The 25,593-nt window shown below is 38.8% G+C and overlaps 1 protein-coding gene across 1 annotated transcript; it reads left to right on the top strand.

Annotated features, from left to right (window-relative positions):
• Positions 1–17,937: 17,937 nt before the first annotated feature.
• On the top strand, positions 17,938–21,232 carry LOC112176677 (E3 ubiquitin-protein ligase WAV3). The gene is made up of 2 exons (XM_024314726.2): positions 17,938–18,700; positions 18,802–21,232. Exons 1-2 carry the CDS (start codon positions 18,350–18,352, stop codon positions 20,704–20,706), a joined length of 2,256 nt encoding a protein of 751 aa, XP_024170494.1. The 5' UTR covers positions 17,938–18,349; the 3' UTR covers positions 20,707–21,232.
• Positions 21,233–25,593: the final 4,361 nt, after the last annotated feature.

Here is a 25,593-nt window from a genome sequence, read left to right as displayed (position 1 = left end):
CCTTACTGGAGATGGCCTAACAAAAGCTACGACCGACTCTGCTCATAATGGTGCCAAAGCAAATTCTTGTGCTACAAGACAATTAAAATAGATAAGATTCCATCAGAATTCAAATATGGAGTAGATCGATCATGACAAACAGGAAAAAGAAGAGGCCAATATACATGCATCAAAGAAAGACTACTTGAGCATCACTACCTATCTGACCGCACAAGTGTTCTAGTCAGTACTGTTTTAAAGATATATATAGCATTTCTGTACATGTTATTTAGCCTATATAAACAATGTTATAACGAACAAAGAATACAAGAATACAGTACAAACTTCACTCAGCAAACTAATGTGTTCTTTACTAAGGTCTTGCTTTGATCTATGAGGAAATTAATTTCGGTGATTATATAGAATTAAACATTTGAAAAATGACAATTTTCAATTCTCAATATTCTCAAAATAAGGACAACCTTCGATATAGAAGCCTAAGACGCCACAACTTCATTGTCGTCATCACGACCTTCTTACTCTTCACAACACCGGCACAATTCCCATGGACTCTACTGGTGTTGCAACTGAAGTCGCTTCCACCACCAACAGAACTGGCCTCGAGCACCAACCTATATTTTGCTTCCATCGCCTCCGCTGCGACTATGAACATCGCTTAATTTATAATTTGTTTCATTTTAATTTCTATGTACTACAGACATGCATGACAAAACAGTTTCTTCGAATTACTGAAATATTAAATTATGGGCTTTAGCAAGCTTTTTGCAAATGAAAAGACTTCCTCGATCTCAACTCATTATGATTTTCTGGAGCTTGGAAAAATTGTAGTCTATTAGAAAGGCGTTAATAAAGTACTTTAACAGTTTTCAACTCTCATGTATTACTATAAGGAAAAAAGCCGACTAAAAGTATCAGAATGCATCTGAGATGGATTCGAAGCATGTGAAACTAGTACATAGAGGTATGCAATTAGCCTAATAAGCACCCATTCTTTGTTTTCCTGCATGTTCTTTTGCTACATATATAATATCTAATTTGAGGGAGTTGGAGTGGTTAGAAAATTGGAAAATGTTAGTTGGAATTCAATTCAAAGAAGAGACTGATATAATATGAAAATGATAGATTTCTGTCTTAATTAATTGTACTCTTACTTCTTCTTAATTCCCACTATCTGCTTTCTCAATTGGTGCTTTGACTCTCATGCATGATTGTTGTCATTTGATGCATATCTGCATGATTAATATAATTGATACATTAATTAATTTAATTGATCAGTTTAAAATAAACAGCCTTTATGTAAAGCACGTTGCATGAGTGGTTCTGTATCCATAATGATTTGGATTTTGGAGGCTTCAATATATTTCAACGTACTTGGTAGAATATTCCTTTGAATAAGTTTGATCAGACCCCTATTGACCATGTTAAGATCTTGAGCCTTATTGAATCAATTTGTTTATGCATTGGCCAAGCCAAAATGTTGTTCTTCCCTTATATGTTTGGGCTACATTAGCTAACAGGTAAATGTGTTTGTTTATATATTATTGCATCCTCATTTGGGTAGTGTTGTAATGTGTCAATTTGATTTTTATTTTTATTTTTTTAAGTTCGAAGTGGATAAAAAAAAAATTTGGCTAGAAACTGGAGATTAAGAGAGGCAGAAAGCCTCCATAACCCCAGATTTTATTGAAAAAAGTATTACAAAAGGAGGGGAGCAAACCAAATCCTAGATTTTACTTAAATGTGTCAATTTGATTTATTCATAGGTTTTTTTTTTTTTTTTTTTTTTTTTTGTATTGCGGTTCTTGGGTTATGATTGTGCATCGTTTAAATTCAATTGCAATCACGGTTTAGCGCTGTAAGACGGTTACGGTGTTTCATTTAACGAATACGATATGATGTATCAAAAATTCTCCCAATATTATATTTATAGAGGAGAAATTTTTGAAGATTAATTTAGAGAAGATATGTTTAGTGAATTTGGAAGCTTTTCATATTTTATTGTATCCCAAGCATAGTCCTTAAAATCCTGAGCTGTATACGGCACATCATTGACCTATTAATCAAAATCAATTTTGTTGTATATAAATGTCTATATGTGCATTATATTCTAACCGCGGCAGAACTTAAGATGACCCCCAGCTCATCACAATAATCTATATACTAGTGTTGAGAGGGAAATCTTTGTCAATTGGTGTACGAGGAAATGTCTATTTTTAGCCCTGTATTGCACCAACATAAACTTTGAAATTGTAAATCGATGTAATATTCGATCTTCAATCTTCTCATCTTTGATACAAAAATGATTGCATTAACAATAATAAAAGCAAACAGTCAACATAGTCCTTACACCAAACATAAGTGCTGCTATCTAATAGCTCAGATATAATTGACCATTGACAAATATAAGTTACCGTAGACTTATGATAACTAGCGAAATATATAAGCCAAAAGTTAGATAAAAACACTTATTATTTCAAAGGAAATATGGTATACTAATTACCTCCCTCACTTTTACATTTGTGACAACGAACAAATAAAGGGTTTGTCTATATCAGAGACTCATTATATAAGACCTAATGCAGACATTCAAACTCGCCGTTAGATAAACACAACGACTAAGATTTTCGGAGCCAAATGCCCTTTTCTTCATTCTACATGCCATTCATCATATTTTAAGAACATTGGCACTCACAAAGCACTTATCTCCATCATAGTCATCACTCTTATGCCTAAAAACCTAGACAAAAACACTTCACCTTCGAAAAAGAAATATCACCTATCAGTTATCACCATCACTTTTATGTTACTTGCAATGACTAAATATATAATAGTGATGAACATGTTGGTTTTGATTTGTACTCACTTAAGAATAGGACTTGTTTATTGGGAAAATTGCCCCAATAGTGTCTGATTTTTTTTCCCATTATCAGATTGGTATCTGAGGTTTTCACCCAGACCCAATTTTAGTATTTGGAGCCGTGAGCTCAGTTACGGAGTCTGCTAAGTGACAATTTTTTAAGGCTGTTTTCACCTCTTCATGTCTTAATCGATTTATTTTCCTATTGGGATCCAAATTTGATCTGGGCACCCACAAATGTATTATGAGCACCCATCTCCCCCTTCTCTGAAGCACTGTAGCCAACCCACCCCATTTTCTGTGAAGCACTGCAACCAAATCCCATATCCAGAGGCCGAGATTGTGATCAATGAGCTCGATTCCGATAAGAATTAGATATTAATTCTGGTGCATCTGCTGGGAGGTACGGCGGAGGGTGAACAAGGATGGTGAGTGGGGCTGCGTGTCTCTCAGCGGGGAGCCATCATTGGTTCTGTGTGCAAATCGAAGTCATGAACTTTGGTGGCAGATCGGAGGTGGGTGACGCCTCAGTAATCCGGCGTCGTTTTCGTCCAAATTGATCTTTTCTATCACGGCGATTTAGATATTGTGGTCGTTTTCGTTCCTGCCGATTTGGGCTCGAGGTTCTTCGGCAAAGGGGTCGTTTGAGCTTGACGATGAGAATTGATTTCTAGGTATTTACACTGAAATCAATCAAACTGAATGATTTGAATGCGAATCATATAGAGGTGAATGTGGGTAGCTTTGTATCCATGACTGGTTAGTGTTTCTTCATTGAATTTGGTGCTTAATAGTGGAGAAAAGGTGAAATCTTAGATTGATTATGATGCTACTTCGAAACGATTAGAGATAAGATTGAGTATGTTGGGGTGAGCTCTACTTCCATGATGTCTAGGAAGTTTTCATTGATGGCTTTACCAACTCATTCTCCATTCTGGGCTATCTCTACCAAGTCGTGTGTTTGGTTCTTCATATCCCTGATGGCTTTACCAACCTAGATGAATGGTCTTTGGGTTGATCAAATAAAGTACATAGAAGAAGCACAGAGAGAGAGAAGGGAAAAAAAAAAAAGCTTAGAGAAAAGAAGAAAAAAATAATAGATTAAGACATGAAGAGACGAAAATACTCTTAAACAATTACCACCTGGCAGACTCCGTAACGGAGCTAACGGCTCTAGATATTAGAACTGGGTCGGAGTGAAAACTTCATATACTAATCTGATAGTTTTAGAATGTGAGATAGAAAAATTTAGAATCGGAAAAAGATTAGACACTATTTAGGCTATTTTCCTTTATTTATTCACACGTGGTTGTTGTTAGGGATCTTATATATTTTTACAATTATTACTTAATGTGAACAGTTTAAAACATGTGCATCCAAATAATTAATGATAACATATATGATCCCAACAGCAAAGACTAAAGGGGATGCTCATGCTATTATTTATTTGGAGTTAAGCCTAATATTCAAGTCCTTCCCCTTAATTGCTCGCTCTCTAAAAATTAATTTCACTTAGATAGATACCCTTAATTAATTCTGTCACCCATGTGCCTTGGTAGCCTTACCAACCAATTACAATCAGTTTTAACTAACTATATATTCCACTACCAACTGCTCATCTCTATTATTATACTCATTTCAATTGCATCTTCAATTTCCTTAGCTAATTATTGCTTTTAGTATTAAATTCATTTGTTTAAAGGGATAATAGTCTTGATTCAATAGCAGAGCCCCAGGCCACAGCCTCACACTTTGGATTAGGTAATTAGGAAGACATTCAAACAAGTCTTTAGTGTTACTAATACTATGTTGTATGTACATAGCATATAGTTTTACTTACTAAAAGCATTAATTTATTCAGAGAAGGTATTAAGTATTTCAAGTTCGGCTCACCATTTAAAAAATTGATAAATTGATATAAAATTTTATAATATTGAATATCAAAATGTTTTGTTAATTATAATGTTTGTCCCTAAAACTTATACTACTCAACTTTCAATTATTCTTCTAATTTGATTTCAAATGTTATTGGTATCACATTTGAGTCTTTCTTTCATTTTACTAGATTTTCTATCAAAATTAATGATAGAAATCATCACAAGTCATCGATCATGCATTCCCCTTTGGGTGTGCTTACTTGATTACGTCGATTTTGGTTCAATGAATATATTTTAGAGAAAGAACTATAGTCATGAATCGCCATGAGATGATACAGGCTGACAATGATTTCTCCTTTTGGCTAGCTAGGGTAACAAAAGTGAGACACAATAAGAAAATTTGAATATTTGAAAGGAGAGAAGTGAAAATCACGCAAGAACTGAATGGGTTAATGCTAAGATAAACTCTTAAAAAGATCCCCATGCCAACCCTCCTCAATCCTACTTATAAAAAAAAAACCCTCCTCAATCCTAATGACATAATCAAATCTAAGCGTTTTCACTAATATAATGGCTTAAAGTGTTATTGGATCCCATTACATTGATTTTCGTAGAAATTTTAATTAATCAATAAAATAAGCAACAAACCATCTCAAACGTGAGGATCCGATCATGGCATAAGTATCACTCAACCCCCATTTTGTTGCCTTGTGTCATTCATTTCATGTTAATCAGTATCATAGATTAAGTTCAATGCAAGGACCAATTCAAAGGGTTCAGTTGAATCCAATTTTGTGATGTGATGGGATCTTCTCTTCATTAACAAGTTAATTGTTTGCAGGCAACAAATCCTCAACTTGGAATTTGCAAAATGATGGGATCTTTTCCATATGGGGTGTCCAGTTATGTCATGTGCTATGTGGACATTCCCTAAACTCCAAATTGATCCACCCTCAGAGGAAATATTGTATAGATAGTTAGATGGCTTAAATGTTAATGTCTCTTGATCAATTTGGTCATAATTGTCGATTGTATCTCGAACTCATAATTACGAAAATTAACACTATTTATTTAACGCAAATTGTCTCTTAGGCAATTATTCGATTTTAAATGTAGTCAATTTGGAGTGAATTGTATAATGTTACCTAGGCCTCTATTCGGTTTTATAATGGAGTGTCACAAAAAAAAAAAAAAAAAAAAAAAAACTATTCATATGTTAGTGTACTGGCTCAAGTTGCATACTAGCTCCATGCCACGAACACTAGTGGTGAGTACAGTTTAATCAAGAAACGTGGGCATTACTCAATTTGCAAGAATTAAATTATTTTCACCACATGGAAATTATTGATTATATGATCTTTCAAAACGTTTAAATCCTGACAGGGAAGTACTGAATTGTATGAATATTGAGAATGGCAATGGGTTCGGGGATTGAATACCATTTCTATTTGGATCCCCACTGAGAATTACGTGTGTATCCGTATCCGTCTCAAAATTCTGTTAACATGTATTGCTAATTTGCTTTAACAAATTTTTTTTTTAAATAATGGAGTTTGAAACCCAGTCAAGCTAAGAGACTCATTCCTACGCCCATGTTATTATTAATTAATTCTTGCCCCATCGGGGGAGGACTTATAGCCTGAACTTCTAGCGATCATAGAAGCATTATAAAGATTTTCGTAGAGAACATCCTAAATAACACCAAATTTTAATACTCAAAGTTTTAAATATAAAATTACAACTAAAACATCAATAAAATATCAAAGGATTTGACGTTCATATATATCCATTCAATAAGTGAATAGTTCATATTAATATTCTTAATTACACAATTAACAACACAAGTAACTCTAGAGTTGAGCGCTGCAAAAAGAAAGGAGCAGCAACGGCGGCAGCAATCCGTCAGTGTAACAGTGGTGCGGCATTTCGTCGCTGACTGAAGGGCAGTGATTGAGCACTGGCACGTTCCTGAGACGTGTTGGGGGATCGACACAAGGTTGCAGGTGCAATCAGGTTTGGTTTGCTCTGCAGGTATTTCGGAGATCGACTTTCAACGTCGGCAGATTGAGGTCAAATGCAACGGCGTTGGTACAGATCGAACGTGTTGGTGGTTGCTGTCGAGCGCGTAGGCCTGCAAGTATCGGGTTTGGCGTCTTGGGTGCCCTTCCTGGTTGATTTGACGACGGGGATTGTTGCTTGATCTACATTGTGGTGGAGATCAGTGGATCAAGCAACTGCCCCTGTTGTCAAATCAACTGGAAAGGGCACCCAAGACCCCAACCTCGATACTTACACGCCGACGTAATAAGGTTGATTGAGCAGCCAAAATAATGTCAAAATTTGGTTTCTTGGTAAATATCTACAAAAGAAACTTTGGTATAGTTTGGGACCACCATGTGTATGGTGGCTTATGCTAATGTGATTGGTCTACATGAAAAGTTGATTGGTCTTTTTAATATATAAATATAAATATATTTTCATTGCAGAAAAAACTTAGGTCCGAACTCTCTTTCATTTGCATATAATTAGCATTGTTGTTTCAAAAGCTGAACTGCTTTAAATCTACCCTTTATATGATCATCTTTGCAAAAATCAGTATGCAATTGCATCAAACAAATTGACACTTGATCATGAGAATGTTAATTTTAATCAAAATAACTCATTTATTTGATATAACTAGATGAGTTAGGAATCTCCAATTTGGATGAATTTGTTTTTTTTATTTTAATTTTTTTTATAGAAATTATCTTTAAAAATTTATTTAAAGTCGAACGGTTCATGAAACTACATTGTTGAAATGTTACAAATGTGTAGGTTTGGACCACCGCTTAACAATTCCACGTGGTATTTTGGAACCATAGAATAATTATTGTATTCAAAAACTCCAAGATTTGTCATTCATCAACTATATTTATCAATAATACTAGTTATAAGTTGAATGATTGATACTCCCCTATACTGAAGCTTGTTATGGTCATGATTAAATATGAAAAAAAAAGCATCAAGGATAAATTTCTCTCTAAACACTCTCATTTGCGTAATTAAAAGTTGGTGTGTACTATAGAGGAAAAAAGGCAAATCTTAGTTACACAAATCAGCTCTACATCTTGTTAGTTAAGGTTTGCAGAGCCAACAGAGATTCAACTGGCCGGTGTCTGATTTTTACAGCTCATCCCAACAATCATCATACTCCTACCAATTAAACTCACTAGCACTAAGAGGGTTGACTTTGATCGATGTTAGTGAGATTTAAACTTGGGTAGACTCAATTGCATCCAAATAAGTTACCAAATTTTATGATTGTATACGAAGAAACTAGGGTTTGTTCATACTTACAAATTTGAAACAAATAATTCTGAATTATTAAGATTTGTAACATGTCTCTGGTACGTCTATAATAATAGAACATTACAACTTTATTGATTAGCTCGGTTGGAGCGTTTAATTAGTAGGTCCTCAAATCCTCTTGTTTGTTTTTGGACAAAGAAAATCAAATGGAAAATAAAAACACATAGAAAGAAGAGAGATTATTCAGTGCACCGCCGTGCACTTGCACCAACATAAATGAATGGTTAGATTGCATTAAATACACTTTTTGTTTATTAAAAATAAAGTTGATAATAAATATCAAGGGTTGAGATTATTTTATAAGGGTTGGGTCACTTACACCGTCGGTGCATAGAATAATTTCCATAGAAACATGCTTTTGGAAAAACAGAATTAATGAAAAGCAATAGAAATGGGTTTTTAGATGTTTCTCTCGAGACAAACAAAACCATCATTTCACAAATTCTTGTTCTTTAATTTGTGTGGTCAACAGCTTTGACTGAAGTGAACATAATTAGAGTGCAATGATTTAGATTCTGCCACGTGGACGGGGGATTATATTTTGGGAATGGATTGGACTCTTTAGAGTTTATGTTATTAATTTGGAGTGAAATTAGCACTCCCTAAATTACAAATCACACTCCTTTTAATATATTTTAATATTTGCTCAATCAAATTTTATAAAATTTCCAAGTTTATCCTTTTGAACAGAGTCCAAATTGTTTCTATCTGATATTTTTTTTCAATTCATATCTTCAGTCTTCTGAACTGAAAGCTTCGTGAGAATGGCCGGTACATCATTATCATATGGAAATCCAAATTTATTTTCTTTTTTTGAATAGTGTGAAGCATTTCTTTTTATCTGTCTTTTGTGTTTCTGGGTTTGGAAAGAGAGTAGACAGAGAAAATATGGTGAGGATGAAGCCAAATTTGGGAGTAGGCAACAAAAATAACCTTTCTTGGAAAATCCCAAATGGAACCGAGATCTTATAAGGACTTTAATTTGCTTCATTGATCGTTTCACGAATCAATTTTTCTGGAAAATTTAGTTGCAGAAACAAAGCTAAAGCTTTTTTAATTGTGGTGAAATGATGGGTATATGATTCGCTAAAAGCAAAGGTTGCATAAGTGGAGGGTAGTTCATAATTGTGGAGAGGAGGTTGGGGAGGAGAGTACAGAGGAGAGGGTTCTCAGCCCAGTGCAGCTAGCCAGAGATGTCCGTGATGGAGTCTAGAGGAAGGCAAGCTTGGTGCGGAGGGGGCTACCACCGGTCGGCGAATGATCGGACGGTGAGGGAGGTGCGGAGGAAGAGGGAGAGGGTCTCAGTAGTGAGGACGATGAGGGTTTGGAATGGGGCGGCGGTGGCGGTGCTCTGCATTGTGGTGGTCGGGTATTGATTGTTTTTTTTTTTTTTTTGTCTTTCTATATATGGGGTGCTGGAAAATTCAAATGCATTTGGAGGGTAGAATTGAGAACTTAAAAACAGAAACCTGGAGATATATTATAAAATTAGAAAAAGAGTGTGGTTTGTAATTTAGGGAATGTAAATTCCACTCTAAAAGAAAGAAAAAAACATAATAATTAAGGGGAAGACTAGAAAGCCAAGTTTGGCGTCCTTAATGTAGCCGTAAAATCCGACCGAAGTGAAGTTAGCTTGTTTGATAATGTGGTGGGACAAGATGTCTTAAAATTATCGGAGTGAAATTAGATTGTTTGATAATGTGGTGGGACAAGATGTCTTTAACGGCGTTTATAAATCGTCAAATGTCTTAAAGATAACTATAGGGTTCTTGGAAATAATAGTGTATGATAACATTTTTATTAAAATTTTGGTCATGTGCTTTTGTAAATACTAACATTATACATTTATAACAACCGTAAAAATATTTTAACAAATTTCTCTTGCATCCTCTTTTTATGTCAAAAATATACCCTCTTGGAATTTAAAAATAAAAGCAAAGGATTTAGGAGTCAATTGACCTCCTTCGACCACCCTTATCTACTTATGAACTCGAGGACAACGCAACAGAGTATAAAATATGAACACAAACACTAGGGAGGTAGATTGATGTAGAAACAGAACATAGATTAGCACTTAAGGTCAGATCAGAGGAGGTGAGAGAATGATGGATGTTATTATCAATCCTCATCCATGTTCCGTTTATGCACATCCTCTAATACTAGTGACGCTTTCACGATTTGTTATAAAAAAAATGAGAATGTGAAAATTCCTCTCATTTCTTAAATTTTTTTCCTTTTTGACTTTTTTTTTAAGCTGAACAGTATTATAAGTATTTAAATTTTTGTGAAACCTTTGACACCAAAGTTTATAATTCATTCAAATGTAATAGTTTCATACCCATGCGATGTTTGTGTTATTGTTGAGGTTGAAAGAAAAATCATGAAAGTTCTCTTGTCGAACAATTGTTGGGTTCACCCACTACAATTTTTTCATAATTATGTTTTTTATGTCATTTATTTTACCATAGTAACTTTTCAAATAATTTTATTACGATTTTTTAATTTTTTATTCTAATGGATATTTTGGGACTTTCAAATTTTTGAAAAGTAGATTTCATTAAACGCATGCCAAGATGGTCATTACATATCCTTCTACCTTCAACGACAGATCAAGAAGTAGTAGTAAGAGAACTACTGCGATACATAGAGACAGACCATCTATATTCGAACTAACAGCTCACTTATTTAAAAAGTGAGAGTCTATAAACTATAGAAAAATAGCACAAAAGTAGTAAATAGGCTCCTACCACATTGAACTAGATTTTTTCCTTGCCCTTCAAGCTAGGGTTTGGAGGCTTACCCGAGTACAAAACAGTTAAGACTTCATCGGCAGAGACCTTCGTTGCCTTAGTAGTTTTATTTTTGGATCCCAAAGGCCTTCCCCTCTTCTTCTTTGTACTAGGCAACTCAAGTGATGGTTTTGGCAACATAACCTCAGCCGGCACCAACATACCTCATGGAGTTTCTACAAGGCCCAAAGACTCGGCGCTGAATTTCGAAGAAAATTCAGGCATTTTAACCTTTTTTCCAAAGGCAACTGGACTTGTCTTCCCCTCAAGCAAGTTAGACATCAAGAAATGCAATTTTTTTGGGGAGGGAAAAGATATGCCCATCTTATCCTGAACTTCAGCCTTAACTGGAACAAGGGCAAGGGATGAACGACCAACCGGTGGCAGAATGGGCGTAGTGATGCCCTGAAACCTAAATGTTCCCTCCTTAAACCGATGGTCGTGTAATCCAAGAAACTGGTGAGTGAGGTCTAGTTTACGAGCTACTGGTTGCTCAGCGGTTTTCACAGTAGATGGCACCATGTTAAGGTTGCACGGTCCTTTCTCATGAAAAACACAAGCACAGATATCACACATGCCCACCATATTTTCGAACAGAAAGTGCACCTCCTGCTCAACACCCTCAGCAAACTTTAGGGTTTTTTTTTTTTTTTGTTTTTTTTTTGTTCAGAAAGAATGGTTTCAGGATCGAGTGGGAGACCCGAACTCTAATCTCCCCTGTGACATCAAATAGCTTCCCATCGATGTCGAGATACTTCGCCGCTACTGTAGCCACATTTGCAATGGTTTTCCGTTGTTCAAACGCTGGAGGCATATCAGAAGCTAGAAGAATAAATTAAGCATAGGCACTGACCGCAGCGGTGCAATACCAACATAGGGCTACAATACCTCGAGAGTCTGGTTAAAACTCCATGGTCCGCCCACCAACACCTTCCTGCAATCACTCCTGAGATCAAATGAGAACAGAAACCTATTTGGTGTCCTCTGCTGGACATTAAAACCTTGGTTCAAAACCCAAACATGCCGGAAATGGCGCTTCAGATCCATCGTCGTTGTTGGCTTCGTGATGAGGGGTCGGGCTAAGAGATAGGATTGGGAAGTATGTTGTGCACCTCCCTCAGTCATGCTGGAGATATTGATAACGTCACTGCTTTCGATGGCAATCGAAGTAGCAAAGTTTCTAGTAATTGAGTCGATGTTTGCCATGATAGGCAGCGAGATAAAGTAGAAGATCAGTGGATTTGGTTGCAGAAGCCACCAACACAGATACCGGAATTGGATGTTATGGTTCTTAGGTTTGCGTGGTCGTGAGAGCCTTTAGGGTTTAATTTAAGGGTTATTATCACAAATGGTACCTGAACTTATTCTCTATTTTATCGATGGTACTTGAACTTCAATTTTGATTACAACCAGTACCTGAATTTTTTGATTTCATTTTAAATGGTACCTAAGGCCACCTTCGATCACTATTCCGGCTTAAAAAGCCAAATCTAAAAAAAACAAAAAACAAAAAAACAAGTTCAAGGCAAGTCTATTACCAAAAAATCATCATTATATATGATCGCAACCCTCGAAATCATCAAAAATCATCACTATGATCGCCTCCCATGCCGTTTTTAGTCGGAATAGTAATCGGAGGTGGCTCTAGGTACCATTTAAAATGAAATCGAAAAGTTCGGGTACTGGTTGTGATCAAAATTGAAGTTCAGGTACCATCGATAAGATTGAGGTATAGTTCAGGTACCATTTGTAATAATAACCCTTAATTTAAAGGATCCATGTAAAATGAACTTGTGTGTTGGGATTGTCAAATTTTAGTGAAGGTTTGATATTAAAATGAGGCCTCCTTTTATTTTCTTGTCTTCCAGGGCCAGTGGAATATTGCTTATGTGCACCTAAAAGTATAAGGTTTCCATCTTCACAGATTGGGGTTGAGCAAGGCCATCATAAGCTTGCAGGATGACGGAGGCCTTGTTGAAGTACCATGGACCTTGTTCTGATCCCTGCGAAAGTCAAACGAGAAGTCGTATCGATCTGTGTTCCTGTCTTGCATTTTGAAACCACCTTTAAGCACCCATATAAGCCATAAATGGTGTTGCAGTTCAGGGGCGCTGAATCTCTTTGTCATTACGTGACGAGCCAGTAAGAAAGCTTGTGTTCCATGTTTAGTTCTCCCTCTAGCCATATGAGAGATATCCACGACATCATCTCCGGCCAGAGCGAGAGAAGCAGCAAAAGTAACGGTGACATCTTCTGTGGAAGCCATGGAGTAGCGATGTAGGAGGCCGACGTACCGCGTTAGGGTCTTGGTTTTGAGAGCGGCACACTGCGGCTGTTAGGATTTTATGCTCATTCTACATACTGAGGCCTCCTTTTATTAGTAAAGATGATTATATATAAGAGAAAACCGTCCAAACAGTGTCTGAACTTTTCCAGATTATTAACTTTAATACCTATATTTTGAAAAATTTCAAAATGATACCTAAAGATTTAAACTCTATATAATTTTTTGTACCTAGGAACAGTATAAACATTAACCTCGTTAAATTTTCAGGGGCAAAAGCGCTATTTCCGAAACAAAAACCTTTTTTTAGGAGTTAACCATCTCCTTTCAGCTGCTTTCAGATTCTTTTCTCTCTATCTTTCTCTGATTGATTGATTGATTCACTTCACAACAGTCTCTTTAGAGGAAGAAAGAAAGAAGAACGAGAGATTGATTTTGATGCATAGGGGTTTTATAATCAGCAGCATGCAAGGCAAGTCGGAGGAGGAGCGAGTGTGAAGGCTAAGATTGGGAAGTTATTTCCAGAAATTGATTTGGACACCCAAATGTCTCTGGGTGTCTTGACCTCCATTTTCTGGCCTCGCCTAGACGTCGGATCGGCATTGTTGGACTCCTCTCGGCGGCGCGAAGTGCAATCCCGTCGTTTCGACTTTGAACGACCTGCGATGGTGGCAAAGCAAAGCCCGAAAGCTTATCTGGTTTTTAGGTGTGGTTTCCGATTCCGGCCAAATCGAGACATCTCATCGGTATGGATGACTTCGACTTGATGTTCCCTTTGTGTATGTGGTCTCAGTTTCTTCAGAGAAACTTCCTAGAGAGAGAATCGAATGAAAGAAGGTTTTGACTTTTCTGGTGAGTTTCCATCTTTTCCAGCGACCTTCGATTTCAAATCCGGTATGAAAGTTGGTCAGTTCGTCGAGCTCTACCTCTCTGTATACTTGAAATTGAATTTGGTTTTGACTCTGAACAGCGGCTCCGGTCCCTTCGGGTTCGGGTAAGTGGGGCTCCGAGAGGGGTAGTTTCTATTGGGCTTGAGAGAAATTGCAGAGCATGAGAGTGGGGTTGTTGAGGAGGTTGGTGTTGGGAATTGTGAAGGTGAAGGTAGAGAGTCAGGAGGAGCTGCTTGTATGCCATCTTGATCTCCGTAATGGATTCAGACTCGGGTATACTTAGCAGCTCGTAGAACGACAGCTCCTTTGGCGGTGGCGTTTTGGAAGCCACGACCGTTAATGGGTTTGGAGGATTGTTGCTGATGTGGATTTCAACCAGGACCAGGATAGAAGGGAAGACAAAAAAAACTGAAATGATGAAAATACTCTTGAAAAGTTAACGGGGTTAGTGTTTTTACTGTTGCTAGGTACGAAATTAGATCGGATTTAAATCATTAGGTACCATTTTGATATTTTTTTAAAAATAGGTATGAAAGTTAATAATCTGAACTCGCTAGGAAGTCTTGGCCAGTCATGACATCAACTTGGCAAGCCATGGCATTGCCTTAATACGCTGTTCAGACGATTTTCTCTATATATAAATCTAATATCTACCTATCATAAAATAGAAAAATACAAAATTACTGTGACATAAGAACAAAAAAGATATTCTTGAAGCCAGAATTTTAATTTTTGTCTTAATATTTAGAATCGGAAAACTAGATAAAGCATGTTGCGTTGTTCATACTTGACCAGAGTGAGATGACATTCCATGTCAGTAAGTCAGTAAGACTTTACTTTGCGACCACGTCCTACTCCGTACCATTGCGTGAGGTAAAAAGCTAAACTCCAGTACGTTCCATTAGTGCTTGATTGATACTCACACATGGACACACACAACCATGGATGATGGATTGGTTACCTTCCTACCTTGGGTAACAATTCTCCATTGGGGATCCAATCCAGCTCTCTTCAGAACCCATAATTTTGCAACTTTCGAAACGATCCCATCATGTCAAACCAATAATAGCCAACCCCAAAGGGTAAAAACAAAATCCAAAATTCCTCGCGGTAAAAAAAATTACCCAAAGGTTGAGTGCTGTCAACCCAAACAAAAACCATTTAAGTCGTGTCTCCTGCTTCTGCACGTAAGTGATCCAGAAGGAAGAAAAATTAGCCACAATCGATAATAGTAAACAAAGTTAAAGTAAAGCCGCTTTTTTTTTACTCCGGCCTAACTTGATTTGAAAAACACTCAAAAAGAGGTTAAGTCGGTAATTAAAAAATGATTAGATTAAGATTAGCTTTCTTATTCCCAAAGCGGAGTTGACACTTGACGTTTGACAAAGCCTTTGTTTCAGTTATTGGTTTTGACGAAGATGACGTCGGCAACTGGAAGCTATAAAAAGTTGGAGAGATAGAGTAGCAGAGTAGCTAACGGCGTTGGACTGAGAGACCTACGGAGGAAGGGGGAGGCTAGGGGGACCACACCGTCAGAGAGTAGTAGTGTCGAAATTATTGACCAATTGATTTGCTGACACAGCAATTGAATTTTTACTATGCCTGTGATTCTTTTTTGGGAAGGTACTAACTAAATGCTAGTAAACTATTCTAGCTGTAATTGTGAAGCTTTAAGGGCGCATTGGTTTGATAAGTCTTAAGTGTAAGTAATGTACTGTGAGTGGTGGAATTTGGAGGCTTTTGCTGGTTTCAATAATGGAGGTAGCCCCAGCTAAGAGGATGTAGATGCTGTTTATCAAGTAGGGAGGATTCAGATTACCGACATGTACTTACACAAACACGAATGAACGGTTAGATAATATTAAATAAATTTTTTATTATCACAAAAATTTTAATAACATTAAATAAATTTGTTTATTATTAGAAAAATTTTAATTATAAAGATCAATGATTGGTTACTTGCACTACCTGTACATAAAAGAATTTCTATTTAAGATATTCTATTTGTGTGTAGGGAGAGTTTCATTGTGTGACGTCTTAGAGATTTTAAGGTTGTATTTGGATTGGCTGGACAAGGTTGTTGTCATGGTTTGTCATTGTAATTTTTTTTCTTTATAAAGAAAAAAAAAAAGGGTTATCAATCAATGAGTTTGTCTTGTCGTGTCGTAATATGGTCTCTAAGAGTAGATTATTACGATTGGAAGAAGTGGATTGAGGTGCGAATAGAGTGGTTTTAAATGCAAAGATGATAAGGTACTTGGATGAACACAGACAAACCCATCTCTATGTATGTTTGTATTTTATATGACATTGAGCTAAATCAATGCTCGGTGTCGTAAAATCTAAAAGCCGCTTTCAATTGAATGCATCTCGTGTATAGTACACAATTTTGAGTCGCATTTTCATTCAAAGTTCGTCTTGACATGACTTGATCGGTTAATTATACCGTCGTACGTGCATAGTTAAACATTCGTTTTGATCATGTGTGTACACAACATAAATGCTCATGTAATAATCATACTGAATCACGGCAATTTAATTGTATCAGGCGTATCCGATAGCATGGTCTACTCCCATGTTATCATTTCTAACAACATGATTGAAACAAACTTAGTTTATTTATCTGGATTATTCACTTATTATTGTACCAAAATTCATAGATGGTGGACACCTGGGCAACTAAGTAGGATAGGGTTCATGTAAAGTTCGGCCGTGATATGCTGTTGTACCTAACGGGAGGGCCTGAGCCTGTACTGGTCTACCATCACCAGTAGTGGTCTCGAAAACACTGACATGCCCTCCATTGTACTTGCCTGGTCCTCCAACCATTTTACCCCATTTGTTTTAAATTTACAACTGCTTGCGAAATTTTGAATATGCTGAAAGGTACCCTTAGTTGGTACGTACCACGCTAGTAGGACCACCCCCACCCCACCTTAAAAACTAACCAAACTTTTCATATTAACTGTGGGTACAACTTCAGTTAAAAAAAAAGGGTTAAATCTACCTGATATTATTATGTTTCATCTTTATTTCGACTTTTATTTAGTTAAATTTAACTTTTCTAATATTGGAGATATTTGTTCTATTTACATTCTTAAGTTGTCATTTTATATTAGATCCTTCAATACCACGTACGGCATATTTTTCTAAATTTGTGAAAGTCTTTTAAGAATGATTTCATGTGTTACAGACCTACCACAGTCCACAAATCTAAAACTGTCCACACGTGATCAGAATTTAGTTACTATAATCCGAATTCACCATAAATAATAAGATAAAAAATTATATCTGACAAGATAACAAATTAGATATTAGTCCAAAACTAGTGAAATTATTATCTAGAAATATTCTCATGTACTACCTACGGGTTGATAATGACAATCTAGAAACTATACTTATATTAGCTAAAAATACATTGAACCATTTAATAAATTGAATATTATACAGTAAATCTACCATCTTTGTTTTGGTGTGAAAAAAACAGAAAAGAGAAGAACAAAATCTACATTCTTATCCCACCGAGCCCGTTCCATCTGTGTCAGTTTCCTTTTATTACCTGTATACTGTAATTATACATTTACACAATATATTGGATAAAATTCATCGAATGAGAAATGCTGGGCTGTCACGGTGATGAGGATCACGTGACCCATTTTGCTACCACGACGGAAGCAGGCGCGTGGAGCTAATGTCCTGAACGAGCATGGAGCATAAAAGGGAAAGGGAATCATACAGGTGAGATATGCGGTGGGCTTAACGTGGTCCGAAGAAGTTGACCGGTTACGTAGTAAAAAAAACAAAGAGGAAAAATTAAACCCACACGTGGCGGTTACCGAGGGTAAATAAAATCCCTGAATCACCTTTTCCAACGAATATAAATGAATATTTCAATCCTCTGCAAAGACCTCGAGTCTGTGAGCATCTGAATCCGATCAGAAAGGAGAGAGAGAGAGAGATAGAGTAGCAGTAGATCTCTAGTCTCTTTGGGCGCAGAGATCTTTTTGTTCTTTTTATTTAATAGAAAAGAGAGAAGCAAAGGCCATAGAGTAAAACAGAGAGCAGAAGAAGAAGAAGATAAACAGGTCCATGCCATCTCTGTGTCTCTCTGTTTATCTTATTCATCTCAATAGTTTGTCCTCATTGCTTTGATCCCATGCTTTTCTCACAAAATTCAGTCCTACCCTTTTGTCCTCAGATCGACCAAAAACAAACCCACTTTTCTTCTTCTTCTTCCTCAGACTAGCTTTTAGTGCTTCTTTTTTCCTTTTGATCTTTTCGAGTGGTTTTTTTAATCGAGAGAAATGGGTACTGGTTGGAGACGAGCCTTTTGCACCACGATTCGTCGAGATCCATCAGAACACAGAGTTTCAGATCAAAAGCAGAGAAGCCCGAGTCCGAGTCCGAGCCCGAGCCCTAGAACCCGACTGAGCTTCTTCTCCTCCGGTGGTAGCAACCCGTCAACTCCGAAACTACGTTGTAAAACAGGGTCGGAATCTCTACTTCAGAAATCGAATAGTATGCCTACGAATAATAGTGTTGCCGAGAGCCCGAGGGTCCTTGAAATCAAAACCAGCACTCCCAAATCGTCTAATCCGTCTTCTCCTCGATCCCCTCTCAAGCTCTCCCTCTTCAAGAACAGCTTCAAATTTCGAGTAAGTCTTAGCATTTTTCTATTACCATTTTCATATATTAAGCACGACTGTGACCTTGTTTATTCTAATTAATTTTTTTTTTTGGGTTTTTTGAATTTCAGAGTAGCTGTGGAATTTGCTTGAATAGTGTGAAGACTGGGCAAGGCACAGCGATTTACACAGCAGAGTGTAGTCACGCCTTTCATTTTCCTTGCATAGCTTCTTATGTACGGAAGCATGGAAGCCTTGTCTGCCCAGTTTGCAATTCCACATGGAAAGACGTTCCTTTACTGGCTATGCACAAGAGTCCCAGCCCTGATTCCCACCCGCCAGCCAACGACGCCGTTTCGGCACCTGTCACCCCCAAGCCCAAAGTCGAAGAGAAAAAGGTGTTAGCTGAATCCGCCTCCCCCAGATACACGTTGAAGCCATACGACGACGACGAGCCACTCTTGTCTCCGACCGTCGGCGGCCGGATTATCCCCATTCCCGAGGAGGAGGAGGAGGACGCCGAGGATGACGTCGAAGAGTTCCAGGGCTTTTTCGTCAATCCCAACACTTCCTCTTCCGTCAAGTATTCTGATGATCCTCAGATAAATAATGGCAGAGATTTCAGGAACAATGTGCAGGTCAGGCTGTTACCGGAGGCTGCTTCGCTGTCCTCCGGCCGGGGTTTCGAGACCTACGCCGTGGCTTTGACAGTCAAGGCTCCGCCGGCGCCGGCTCGTCAGACTACCTGCTGCGCGTCGCTTCTGGACCCTTCCCACCGTGCCCCGATCGATTTGGTGACGGTGCTCGACGTCAGCGGCAGCATGACCGGCGGGAAGCTTCAGATGCTGAAACGCGCCATGCGTTTGGTCATATCCTCGCTCGGCTTGGCTGATCGGCTCTCCATCGTGGCTTTCTCGGCTTCGCCAAAGAGACTGATGCCTTTGAAGAGAATGACGGCTCATGGCCAGCGCGCGGCTCGGCGCATCGTTGACCGGCTGGTCTGCGGTCCAGGGAGTAGCGTTGGTGAGGCCTTGATGAAGGCCACGAAGGTTCTGGAAGACCGGAGGGAGAGGAATCCAGTGGCGAGCATCATGCTCTTATCGGACGGTCAGGACGAGAGGGTCAACAACTCCGGCTCAACCAATCAACGTCAGGTCTCAAACGACGTGTCGTCCACCCGGTTCGCCCACATTGAGATTCCGGTTCATGCTTTCGGGTTCGGGCAGAACGCCGGCTACTGCCAGGAGCCGGCTGAGGACGCCTTTGCCAAATGCGTCGGGGGTTTACTAAGCGTCGTGGTTCAGGACTTGAGAGTTCAGCTCGGCTTCTCATCCGGCTCGGCTCCGGCTGAGATAACAGCCATTTATTCCTGCAACGGACGGCCCACCGTGCACGGCTCGTCTTCGATTCGGCTCGGAGATTTGTACGCCGAGGAAGAGAGGGAGTTGCTCGTTGAGCTTCGTATCCCTACATCGGCTGCTGGGACCCACCATGTGATGTCAGTTCGGTGCTTATACAAAGACCCGGCGACGCAAGAAGTTGTCTACGGCAAGGAGCAGGGACTAGTAGTGCCCCTCACGCAGTCAGCCGTCCGATCGGTGTCCTTGAATCCGAAGATCCAACGGTTGAGAAGACTTTTCATGACTACGCGTGCTGTAGCGGAGTCACGGAGGCTGGTTGAGCACAATGACTTCCAAAGTGCACATCACTTGCTAGCATCGACTCGAGCTCTGCTCATGCAGTCCGGCTTGTCTTCGGCTGATGAGTACGTGCGGACATTGGAGGCTCAGCTGGCGGAGTTGCATTGGAAGAGGCAGAATCAGCTGGAGGAGCAGCAGCAGCAGATGATGATAATGCAGCGGCGGAGAGTAGGCGAGAGAGAAATGGCGGCGTCGGCGGCTGTCGATGAAAACGGGGAGCCGCTGACGCCGACTTCGGCGTGGAGAGCCGCGGAGAAGCTGGCTAAGGTAGCTATGATGAAGAAGTCGTTGAATAGGGTCAGTGACTTGCACGGCTTTGAAAATGCTAGGTTTTAATTTTCAATTTCTAGAATAAAAATTGAAATGGGGGGATTGTTATTGGTGTGATGATTATGTAATAGGGACAAGCTGGTACTAGACGGCGCGGCCTTTTTCTGGTCTGAGGACTAAAAACACTGGGAGAGGTAGTTAGCATACCCCACAGAAAACTTGATTGATTGGGTAGAAATGGATGCTTAAGCTAGCCTTGTCCTTTTGTTTTTTGTGCTTTTTTCAATTTCGATCCCATACATCTTTTGAGACAATTCCATCTGTGCTCGACTATTCTGGGAATTCATGATGAACAAGAGAGTACCAACCAGAACTTAAAGGTGCAAGTGCAATGGACACGCTATAAAGTGTAGACATTTTAATGATGGGTTTGCAAAGGAGTATGATTATGAGAGGAACACAAAACAAAGTAGGACAGAATGAAGGAAGTTTGCTTGGATTGTATAGGATATATGATGAACATATATCCAGTTACTATATTGTCACGGCATAACTTTTGGGAATCGAATGTCCTTCCTTGTCTTCTGCTCCATTGTGGTTATGGTTTTCTTTTCATTTTATGATATCTCTCTATTTTTTTTGTGGGGTGCAATAACCATAGTTTTGTTGATAGCACACCTGTAGACAGTCATATTCTACAAAATTTTGTGCTGAGAACCACGTCCTTATAAGCAATGCCACCCTAATCAGCTTTTTATTTTTATGCACCTTATTAAAATGAGATTTTTTGCTGTACTAGGGTTTTGTCTAGCCGCAAAACTGAGCGTTCATAGATTGGGATCGATGGTTCCGGCTTCGTCCCCTTTTGGGGTTTTGGGTTGGCTTCAGCCTTCTTCTTTTTCTTCTTCTTATTTTCCTCTACCTGTCTAGCCGGGTTTTTTCTTGGAGTTATGATGAGGCCATGCTATATGGCGGCAGGGTTTGGTTTGAAGATGGTGGTGGATTGGTGAGGGTATTTCTGGAGTGGGGACGAGCAGTGATGCAGCCTTTTCAAGCTAGTGTTCTGTTGGCGTGAGTAATGTCATGCAATTAGGATCGTGAATATTGTGTATTATTATGATTATTCTATTGTAATTGGTTTCCTAATAGGTCTTGATGTATCTTGCATATATACTCCGTTCTTGGAGAAGGTAAATAATATATTAGAAAATCCCAAATCTTTTGTTCCTTTGTTCTTCTTGACTTGGTATCAGAGTCGAGATCCATTCGGACTCGGTTTGTTCTTTTTACTGCAAATATAGAGTTCTTTTGATTCGGTCCTTTTTGATTTGGTTGAATTGATTCTTTTGGTCGATTGATTCTCTTGCCAAGGTTCTTCTTGTCGAATTGGTTATTTTGCTTCTGCAAGTCGTGAATTGGTTCTTTTGCTTCTACAAGTTGATTTCATTCTTTGTCCTTACGTTCATCCCTTTTGTTCTTGTGTCCGTCCGCATCCTTCCTGGTTATTTGGTATTCTTTTCGTTACAATTTGCAGGGTCTGAAAAAAAAAAAGAGGGAAAAAAAAGAAAAAAGGAGAAGGATGGTGGATTTGAAGGATAGAGTTCTTTTGATTCGGTCCTTTTTGATTTGGTTGAATTGGTTCTTTTGGTTGATTGATTCTCTTGCCAAGGTTCTTCTTGTCGAATTGGTTATTTTGCTTCTGTAAGTCGTGAATTGGTTCTTTTGCTTCTACAAGTTGATTTTATTCTTTGTCCATAAGTTCATCCCTTTTGTTCTTGTGTCCGTCTGCATCCTTCCTGGTTCTTTGGTATTCTTTTCGTTACAATTTGTAGGGTCTGAAAAAAAAGAGGGAAAAAAAAAGAAAAAAGGAGAAGGATGGTGGATTTGAAGGTTATAGATGGGAAGGATGGAGAGTCTCAGGTTTCATCTGGAGAGAGGAGTCATATGTCCTGAGAGATTGTTATTGTTCAGAATGTTACAGACAACTCTAGTTTTGGTGTCAAGTTGGATGGTACCAGTTATCAACTATGGCAGAGACTTATGAAGATCCATATTCAGGGGATTGGAAAGTGGAGCTATGTTACTGGCAGTGCAGCAAGACCTGTTGCAGGACCAAAAGCCGATGAAGGTGATACGGCAAAACTAATGTGATGGGAATTCTTCTCAAGGCTATGACTCCAGAGGTAATGAGATTATTTGCTAACTATGATTTTGCCAAAGCAATTTGGGATTCTGTTGCTGCTACATATTATGATAGGAGTGACTTTGCTCGTGTTCATGAATTGAATATCAAACCTTTCAAAATAACTTAGAGTGGACAGCCTGTTGCAACCTTTTATGCGAATTTGATCCTATGACTTGTGAAGTTGATATTAATTCCTATCGGACTGAGCAGGACAAGATGCGTGTCCATATTTTCTTGCAGGTCTGGATCCTCACTTTGAAGGGGCAAAGAATGAGTTATTGCTTGTTACAACTCCACCTCCATTGGAACAAGCGTTTGCCTATATCCGAAGAGATGAAGATAATAAGGCTGCCGCTCAGAACCTTCATACTAAAATTTCTGGGTTAGCAATCCATGCTACAACTCAACCTCAGATTGGGAATTCTACCCTAGTTTCATCTCAGAGTCAATATCAACCACGGAATTAGGGATATCAACAGAATCAGAATTATAACCAAATGACTTGGAACTATTGCAAGGAAGTTGGCCATTTCAAGAATCAATGTCCTAAGCTACGAAGGTTTAATTACAATAACTCTGGTTGGAGAAGAGGTAATAATACTGAAGGACATGGTGGTGGCCAAAGAGGCAAAGCAGCAGTCCAATTGGTGCCAGAACCTGACTTCTATGGCATTGCACGGCAAGATCCCTCAAAGGGTAATGTTTCCTTAACTCGAGGTAAAATTGGTGTTACTTTACATGTTTATGACTTTATTGGTAGTGATACATGGATAATTGATTCTAGTGCGTCTGACCATATGACCTGTGAAAAGTCATTCTTTATGTCTATGTCATCTCCTTCTATATCCCAAGTCTCTAATGCGAATGGCATGGTGCGTCTTTTCCGGTCCTAGGTATTGGGTCTGTTCAGGTTACACCATCTATTGTATTGCATGATGTGCTTTATGTACCTTCATTGTCTCATCATCTTTTGTCTGTATCCTAGTTAGGGTCACAAAAAAGTGCTATGTAACTTTTTATCCAATGTATGTTATTTTTCAAATCTGTGCACCAGGGTGATCATGGGCAAGGGAGACCTGAGGGGGAGACTATTTCACTTGGATTGCATGTACGCAGAGCCAACACAAGCACCGGAACAGCCTTTGGCCCTGACATTGAATTCTGACAGATTGAGTGAGCTATGGTTGTGGCACAAGCGTTTGGGTCATCCATCTTTTGGAGTTATGAAGAAGTCCATGCCTTCGTTGTTTCTGGGAGTTAGTGAGTCTAGCCTGCATTGTGAAACTTGTGCTTTGGCTAAGAGTCATAGGTCTACTTATCCTTCGCGTTTTCATTCTAGTACTATGCCTTTTGAGTTAATTCATTCAGATGTATGGGGTCCTTATAAACATTCTACCCCTTTTGGAATGCGATATTTTGTGTTATTCATTGATAACTTTACTCGATTATCTTGGGTGGTTTTACTTAAGTCCAAAGATTCTGTATGCTCTGCCTTTTCAACATTCCATAAGCTTGTTCGTACTTAATATGATGCTCATGTTAAGGTCTTTCGTTCTTCACGAATATTTCCAACACCATGGCATAATGCATCAATCTCCAAGTCCACAGACACCTGAGCAAAATGAGGTGTTTGAACGGAAAAATCGTTATCTTCTAGACATGGCTCGGTCTCTTCTACTTAGTGCTGACATGCCTAAGTATCTTGAGGGAGAGGCCATTTTGTGTGCTTCTCATCTAATCAATCGTATTCTGTCAACCTCTCTTCAAGGTCGTGTCCTACTTGAGGTCCTGTTTAACTACGTTTCTATTCCCTCTTCTAATACCCTTCCTGCTCATGTCTTTGGTTGTATTGCTTATGTTCATCTGTATAAGAATCAGAGGTCAAAGTTGGATGTTAGAGCCCTTAAGTGTGTGTTTGTAGGGTATGGTTCTCATCAGAAAGGTTACAAATGTTATCATCCTTAATTCCAAAAGTTTTATGTCACCATGGATGTTACGTTCAGTGAAAATGCATGTTATTTTTTGCCTCTTGTGACTCCTCGTCAGGGGGAAAAGTCTTGTTATTATGAAAATTTGTTTAGTAGGCAAGATGTGAGATTGGTATATGACTTCTCAAGGCTGGAGTGTCTGGGAACAAAACTTGAAAAAGAGGACAGCAGCCTACCGATCGGAGAAAAGAATTTGGGCAGTCAACTACTGACAAGTCAACTGGATCAGTCCGACCAGTCGGTCGGAGAGGAAATTCCCGATTATGTTTCCGATGAAATTCTCGATGCCGCCAGTGCCGTTTTTAACAGTTCTTCTGTCTCTCCCTCTCCTTTAGCGATCTCACCTGCTCAATCATCACCCAAGGTATGTTCTAATCCTTCTTTATCTAATACTCCTTATGTGTCAGCTAGTGTTCCTTCTTCTATGTCAAATATTGTTCCCACCAAAACTTTGCCTAGTTATTCCACCTGTGGTCAGCCCCCGAAACACTATGAACCTACTCTAAGCGCAAAAGCTAAATACCCCGTTGCTAGTTATGTGTCGACCCATAGGCTGCCTAAACTGTATGTAGCATTTGTGAATTAATTATCTTCTGTGTCTCTCCCTAGTAAAGTGCAGGATGCCATGAGGGATGAGAAGTGGATGCAAGCAATGACAATCGAAATGGATGCTCTTGAGAAGAATTGTACGTGGGAGTTAGTATCATTACCACCCGGGAAGAAGACAGTTGCTTGTCGGTGGGTGTATACCGTGAAACATAATTCAGATGGATCCGTGGA

Source organism: Rosa chinensis, chromosome 7 (assembly GCF_002994745.2).
Source record: "Rosa chinensis cultivar Old Blush chromosome 7, RchiOBHm-V2, whole genome shotgun sequence".
Taxonomy (NCBI): domain Eukaryota; kingdom Viridiplantae; phylum Streptophyta; class Magnoliopsida; order Rosales; family Rosaceae; genus Rosa; species Rosa chinensis.
Note: the sequence above shows the minus strand (reverse complement) of the source record. Positions and strands in the feature narration are given on the sequence as shown.

Excerpts from the sequence above, each read along its gene's own strand:
- LOC112176677 (XM_024314726.2), top strand. The coding sequence starts at position 18,350 with ATGGGTACTGGTTGGAGACGAGCCTTTTGCACCACGATTCGTCGAGAT. Across the intron at positions 18,701-18,801 it reads AGAACAGCTTCAAATTTCGA|AGTAGCTGTGGAATTTGCTT; the intron begins GTAAGTCTTAGC and ends TTTGAATTTCAG.